Source organism: Apus apus, chromosome 23 (genome assembly GCF_020740795.1).
Source record: "Apus apus isolate bApuApu2 chromosome 23, bApuApu2.pri.cur, whole genome shotgun sequence".
Lineage (NCBI taxonomy): Eukaryota > Metazoa > Chordata > Aves > Apodiformes > Apodidae > Apus > Apus apus.
In genome coordinates this window covers 368,122-375,435 of record NC_067304.1, presented here as the reverse complement: position 1 = coordinate 375,435, position 7,314 = coordinate 368,122, and the positions used below count along the sequence as shown (strand labels likewise).

The 7,314-nt window shown below is 59.3% G+C and overlaps 1 protein-coding gene across 1 annotated transcript; it reads right to left on the bottom strand.

Annotated features, from left to right (window-relative positions):
* Nucleotides 1-5,998, bottom strand: GPR37L1 (G protein-coupled receptor 37 like 1). The gene is made up of 2 exons (XM_051638901.1): nucleotides 5,180-5,998; nucleotides 1-1,297 (listed from the first exon to the last, which is right to left on the bottom strand). Exons 1-2 carry the CDS (start codon nucleotides 5,864-5,866, stop codon nucleotides 485-487), a joined length of 1,500 nt encoding a protein of 499 aa, XP_051494861.1. The 5' UTR covers nucleotides 5,867-5,998; the 3' UTR covers nucleotides 1-484.
* Nucleotides 5,999-7,314: the final 1,316 nt, after the last annotated feature.

Sequence of the window (7,314 nt, the reverse complement as noted above, 5' to 3'; positions counted from 1 at the left end):
CATGCTTTAGGTTATACGTTTATTGAGCTCATACAGGGCACTGCTGGGATCTGATGGGACAGTCACTGGGACCTTCTCCTACTGTGGGGGGTTGTTGGCAGGAGGATACGGGACAGGACGAGAGCAGTTTGTGTTTGCTATGTCCTCTGCAAGCCACCATGGAAACCCTCCAAAGGTTCAGATGGGACCTTTCTGGCACAACTCCATCTCCAGAGCAGCAACCCCTTGAGCCTAGCCAGGCGGCCAGGACAGGAGGGTGCTGATGGCCTTGCTGGCCTTTGGGCAGAGGCAAGGAGGCGGCTATAGTAAGCATGAGGACTGGGCTTCCAAGCCCCACTTGACCAACCTGGGGTTTGAAGCCCATGGCGCAACCCCCTGAGCTGTCTCTTCTGCTTGCTCCACGTCCAGACACGAGCACTAAAGGCAAAACACATTTGGTCTTGGGAGGAGGGATGGATCAATCTCTACAGCTCCCTGGTGGCACTTAGCAAGGTGTGCCAAGGGCCAGGAGGGGTGGGGGGGACTCCCGGGGCTTGTCGAAGAAGATGGAGGAGGACATCTCTGTTTTGAGCTTGCTGTCGGCGCTGCCCTCGCTGGAGGCAGTGTCGGGGCCACAGCCCTCGCAGCAGCAGCAGCAGCAGTCCATGAAGGCTTGGCCCAGGGGTCTGCAGAGGCACAAGAGCAGGACAGGAGTCACCGAGCACTTGAAGAATAGGAAGAACTGGTTGATGAGGTTGAGCAGGTCCAAGGTCTGCTTGGATATGTCAGGGGACATGTAGGCCACCACGATGTTGCATACATTCTCGGGAGTGGTGCAGAGCCCGTAGATGATGGTCAGCCCAATGATGGTGCAGTTCAAGTGACTCTCACACTGGCTGTGCTTGGTCCCTCGGCACTCGGTCTTCTTCTCGGTGCTGCTGATCCTGCGGGTCACCAGCTGGCAGCTCACGGTGAAGAGGATGGGCAAGCAGAAGTAGCAACCGAAGTACCACCACATCCGAGCATTTTGGTAGGTGAGCACCAGTGAGTAGACAGACTCAGGCAGGTTGGACAAGGGCTTCATGGTGCAATACTCTGTCACCATGCCAGACACAGGTGATGTGTCCTGTGCCAGCTGCCAGAGCAGGACCTCTGGCACTGACAGTGTCATGGAGCCCACCCAGATGACCGCCAGCTTGGCGATGATGGACTGGCACTGCTCGATGGGCCGAGCACTGGCCTGGGGGCTGGTGGCTGCATGGAACCTGTCGATGCCCAGAGCGCAGAGGCTGAAGGTGGTGACTCCCAGTGATGATACCTGGGAAACAGGAAGGAGAACAAGTGGGCTTTGCTGCAGGGACATCACAGGGGGCTTGGCTTTACCAGGCTGGTGGCAAAACCCAAGACCCTTCCTCCTGCGGCTGCATCTCAAGGTACACGACACTTTTCTGTCACTCCTTAAACGGCAGTGGATAAAAATGTCCCTACCCAGCTCTCTTTCCTGTAGCACCCACTAGCACCTTCCCAGGGTCCCCCAGCTGCCCCAGGCTGGCTTGTCCCTGCCTACCTCTGCAGAACTGCTGCCTGCTCCCTGGACAGGCCAGAAGAGTTGAAGGAGCCGTTGTCACAGATCAGCTTGGGGCAATTTCCGCTGCATTGAGAATGGCAGGAAAAACACTGTGTTTGCCAAAGGGAAGGGGCCAAAGGAGGCAGGGGACTCATGGTGGCTCTGGGAGGGCTGGCAAGGGTCTCAATCAGCATTCAAGGTCCCAGCCCTATGGTCCCAGAGCTGCAGCTTTGCTGGGAGCCAAGTCCCACAGCCCTTGGCCAGGGAAATGGCCGAGTCCTATGCTGGTGCCCCCCAGCCCCGTGGCTGTTCCTGGCCTCATGAAGCCATCAAACGTCACCCTGTACCGAAGGACCTTCCCAGCACTTGGGAAACCTCCCAGGGCTCTGCATGATGCAGCAGTTCTGAACAGCTCTGGCACTGCGCCCCTGCCCCTGCTTTTCCAGTGGTCCTGGGTCGGCCTCTTCAGTGGTGCAGAGCAGAGGAGCTCATGACCAGCACTGACAGCAAGCACCCAACATCACCATCATTATCCAGTTATGTGCAGCAGCATCTCCCCATGCACAGCACCAGGCACTAGCCCAGTGTCACCATCCTGCACCCAGCCCCACCACCCAGCAAAGCTGCTTGTGGCCCAGCTCCCCTGCCCCGTGCCCAGAGACATGCCAAGGACCCAGCACCTTTGTCGTGACCCACAACCAGCACCCAGCACTGTTGTCCAGCCCCAAAACCAGGTCCCTGGCTGGCATATGCAGCCCTGCCAGTGCTGCTGCCTGTCCTCTCCCCGTACACCCTCCCACAGTCTCTTTTGTCTCTCCTGGTCACAGAATAACAGATGGTTTGGATTGGAAGGGACCTTAAAGATCATCCAGTTCCAACACCAACACCTCTGCCATGGGCAGGGACCTCTGTCTAGACCAGGTTGCTCCAAGCCCCATCCAACCTGCCCTTGGACAATTCCAGGGATGCGGCAGCAACAGCTTCTCTGGTTCCCTTGGTCCTGGCATGGAATTCAGACATGGCAGCACATCCTTCCCCAGTGCCCTGTGGGGAAGCAGCTGGTGCCATGGGTGCCCCCAGGCACATCCCTGCACACCACCTGTCACCAGATGCCCATGTGGCCAGGTCTGGTCCAAAACCCTGGCTTCATGCCCTCCATCAGAGCATTTGAGTAGCCACAACGTGGAGGACAGAAGATTTGCTGCTTGCAGAGTTCATTGAGCAGCCTGGAACACTTCAGAGAAAGGCTGAACATGACAAACTGGGCTGCAGCCAGTTCCCCTCTACTGGCCTGACTTGTTCTGGGGGATTTAGCTCTGGCCTGACCATGCCTGCCCAGACTGGAAGGTCCCTGGTGCTGGGTCCCAGGTGAACTGAGGATCCCTGAAGCCACTTCCTGCCCGTGCTCTGGGGCCCAGAGTCAGCAGAGCTGGGCAGGAGGGGCAGCTGGTCTGGCAGGGCCAGAGTGACTCATACCTGGACCATGGCTCTGCCAGCCTGTCCTTCAGCAGCCCCCACCTCCCACTGCCCTTCCCACCTCCTTCAGGGACCGTGCGTCCTGAGGGACCCTGGTACTGCTGGATCCCTGCACCTGGAGGTGCCACCCCCATGGATCTCCCACAGGCACATGGCCAGGGAGCCTGTGGGCAGCTCAGAGACAGGCCATGGCAGACCCTCCTCAGGAAGGCATCTGGTGTGGGGACATCACCTTTTCCTTCCTGTCCTCAGCCTGGGTGCTGAGCCTGCCTGGCCAAATATGGGTCCATATTCCTGTCACTCTTCAAGTTCTCCTTCTGCCAGGCTGCCACATCAGGGGCCTGAGGTGGAGGATAGGGATGAAGCAAATGGTTTGTTCGTAAGAGGCTGGGATGGGAGATGGCCAGCAGTGAGCAGTTCCTGCTTGCTGAGTTGGGGAGACAGTGTGGAGAGGTGTGGGCTGCACACCTTCTCCAGTAAACATGCTCCATCCTGCTGGGCTTAACTCACAGGTTTAGGGCTGTGCCCAGGGCATGGGTCCACCCCTCTGGCCTGTACCCAGAGGACCCAGAGGCATCCCTGGTGTTTCCTGCTGGGAATGTGCACAGCCAAGATGTCCCTGAGCCCACAGGGACCCCTGTGTCACAGGTCTGGCTGGAGATGGAGAAGCAGGACCACTGGTGGCAGTGGGGGCCTCAGACCTGCTCACCTCATGGCCTGGGCAGTGGGGGCTATGCCAGCCTGTCCAGCCCCACAATGACCCCCCAGCCCGTGCTGGAGCCACTCCAACCTGCAGCTGCTCTCAGGTGAAGAAGGAGGACAACCCAGCCAGCCAGGGAGCAGGATGCAGCCAGGTTCTGCTCCCCAGAGCCCTGTGAGCCTTGGCAAAATCTGGACCATGGACAGGTCTGCTGGGGAGGGGATTGTGATGGGACATTTCAATGTCTTGGGGCCAGTTTTTTTGCCTGTAACAACTGCTCCCTCTGGCCATGAGCTTTCCTTCTCTGTGTGCCAGGCTTGCTCTCTGTCCCCTCCAGCTGGTATTTCCCTGAGCAGGCTTGAGTCCTGGAGATGGGCACAGACAGGTCTGGCAGTGACAGTTGGATCCCACCTCATCAGGATGACAGCTCTGGGAGGGCAAGGTTGGCCTGACCATGGGTGCTGAGGGGTGTCAGTGGTCCTACACAACCTGATCAGGTTTGGGGAGAGCGAGGGCAGCAGCCGTGGGCCCTTGAGCACAAGCCCTGGCCTTGGCTTGCAGCTGGTGTTCAAGTGTTGTGCCAGAGGCACTGACTATGGGAGTGGGCACTTGGTGGGACAGGCAGGTTTTGACCAAGCCTGAGAGTGTCTTCATGGACCTGACACTGTCTTTGATCCCTTCCAGCCTTGTGTTTGCACCTTTCTTTGACACACTAGGCTCTGGAATCCTGGAGACCAGGGTCTGTCTGTCCCACCTGGGCACAGAGGGGAGCAGTGGGGTCCCAGCCATCCTTGCAGGATAGGAGATGTCTCACAGCCTGGGGTTGTTTTCACACAAGAACAGGACCATGTAAACCATCTGACACCGTACCACCTGGCATGTTCCTGCCCATTCTGCTTGCCCCTCTTGCCACGGTCTGTGCAGCCTTCTCGCTGAGTCCCAGCTCACCATGAAGGTAGCCAAACCAAGATGAGTAAGGCCTCCCAAATGTAATCCTGGGGCTCTCCCACCCCAGTGCTGATCAGAGCTGCCCCATCTGCAGCCCCCTGCCCCAGGGCTGTCCACAGCAGACCACCACCACCAGAGCTGGCCCAGCATGCTGTGAGGCAGAGCCCACAGGCTGGGGGCTGTCAGGCTGGGGCAGGGACAGAGGGACCCCATGGACAGAAGTCCCCATGCTGGCTGGACAAAGGAGTGTTTCATGGGCTCTTCCCAGCCCTGGCAGTATCAGTGCTGGCTGCAGAGCTGCAGGAATCACAGAATCATGGAATGTTGTGAGGCAGAGGCAAAGGGAAGGTCAATACTGAGACTGTCCCTTGGCTCCTTGCTGAACCCTTGACAGGGGTATCTCAATAGAGTCACTGTGCCAGGCCATGGGTAGCATGGACTGGCCCAAACCAAGAGAGCAGAGAAGAGATTAGTCCTTGAGCCCTCCAGGGCCCTGTGCAGCACCTTACCTCCATGAAGGGCACGATGCGACAGGACACGTCCCCTAGCAGCCTCTTCTTGGTGATCTCATTGAAGATGACCACAGGTAGGCAGAAGAAGAGGATGAGGAAGTCCCAGAAAGCCAGACTGGCCAGGATGGAGTTCCAGGCACTCTTCATGTAGTAGTTGTGCCACACGATGCACATCACAGAGAGGTTTCCAACGATGCCCACTGCAAAGACAATGAGGGACAGGAACATCACGGCGTAGGCGCTGTAGGAGCTCTCGGTCACTGGGTACAAGGGATTGTGGATTTGCAGGCGTTTGTCAGACACGGTGGTGAGGTTGGCTCGGGGTGCTGCCCCCTCCCCATCCGTGGGGACCCCTTGTTGCTGCTCCGATGGGTCGGTGCTGGATGGCAGCAGGGACCTGGTTGGGTGCAGGCTGGCAGAGTTGAGGGGCCGCGGGAATTCCACCTGCACCCCTGGCACATACTGCTGCACCGACTTGGAATCCTTCTCTGTCCCCCGGCGCAGCCTCTCCTTCATCTCCTGAACCTCTGGAGCATCCCGGAAAACCGTCGGCATAGTCCTACCTCTGCCTGCACCCTGGTGGGTGCTGCCTTCCCGGGGCTGCTCAGCCCTGTCTCGCATCGCCACAGACCCCGGCCCCAGCAGCATCAGCAACAGGAGGAGAAGAGGCAATGGAGAAGGCATGGTGCCCTCTGCACCCTCAGGAGAAAGTGTCTGGTGGCAGAGCGAGCAGCCCCGAGCAGGGACCCCGGGGCTGCGGGCAGCGAGGCTGCGCTGGGAGGAGCAGCCGCTCGGAGCAGTCCGGCTGCTGCTCTGGGTCCCGGGAGGGCGCTGTGCGAGAAAAGCTGCGGGGGGAGCGGCAGAGCCAGCCCTCTGCTGGCCAGCCCCCAGCCCGGGGCCGCTGCCAGGCGCTGCTGGGATGCGCCAGGGCCCAGCCTGGGCAGCTCAACATCCGCTAGTGTCCCCTGACATCCCTCGATATCCCCTGACATCCCTCAGTATGCCCCCAGTATCAGCCCAAACATTCCCCCAACATCCCTTCAGCATCCCCCTGACAACCCTCAACATCCCTCCAGAATCACCCCCAAAATCCCCCTGACAATCCCCAACATCCCACTAGCATCTCCCAACAACCCCCAACAATGACCACCATCCCCCCCAACATCCCCCCAGTATCCCTCAACATGCCCCCAGCACAGCTCCCAGTGCTTGACCTGGGCATGGGCTGCCGAGCTCAGCTTTTCCCACCGGAGGTCTGCCCCCAGCCCAGCAGGCAGCACTAAGCTGCCCAAGGTTGAGCAGAGGGCTCCGTGTGTCCGATCACCTGCCACACTCAGCCTGGGCTCAGGGCCCCCTCAGAAGCTGGACCTCCCCCGCATGGCTGGAGGGGTGACATGGCTGCTCTCACTGCGGGGACAGGGGGAAGGTCTGTCTGCCCTCAGGTGAAGCCCCCTGCTACTCCAGGGTGTCAGGTCTGCTGGCCCAGTTTCCCCAAGGTTTGTTGTTGCTTTTCCTGCTGACTCCCCCACCCAGGCAGGGTTTCACCAGAACTGAGGGTCCTGAGCCCCTGTACCTGGGACCTCCCCATACCCGTCATCTCTCCCTCACACCCACCAGCCTTCCCCATTGCCTCTCCTGTACCCACCACCTCTATCTACTCCGCTGTTCCATTAGTGGTGTTCCTCTTCCCCATGGCTGGGACTGGAGGGACCTGGATCCTCTCTGGGGACATGCCCAGTGGTGCAAAGACAGCCCATGGGGAGGGACTTTTGACAAGGACAGGGAGTGATAGGATGAGGGGTAATGGTTTCAAACTGAAAGAGGGGAGATTTAGCTTAGACGTTAGGAAGAAATTATTTCCTTTGAGGGTGGTGAGACCCTGGCCCAGGTTGCCCAGGGAAGCTGTGGCTGCCCCATCCCTGGCAGTGTTGAAGGGCAGGTTGGATGGGGCTTGGAGCAACCTGGGCTGGTGGGAGGTGTCCCTGCCCATGCAGGGGATTGGAACTGGATGACTTTTAAGGTCCCTTCCAACCCAAGCCACTCCATCATTCTATGCACACCAGGCTTTAAGCAGCAGGGCTGGCCCACACCCTGTGGCTCAGGAAGTCTGTCCCCCTCCTGCATGGGGCAGG

Excerpts from the sequence above, each read along its gene's own strand:
- GPR37L1 (XM_051638901.1), bottom strand. The coding sequence starts at position 5,866 with ATGCCTTCTCCATTGCCTCTTCTCCTCCTGTTGCTGATGCTGCTGGGG. Across the intron at positions 1,298-5,179 it reads GCATCGTGCCCTTCATGGAG|GTATCATCACTGGGAGTCAC; the intron begins GTAAGGTGCTGC and ends CCTGTTTCCCAG.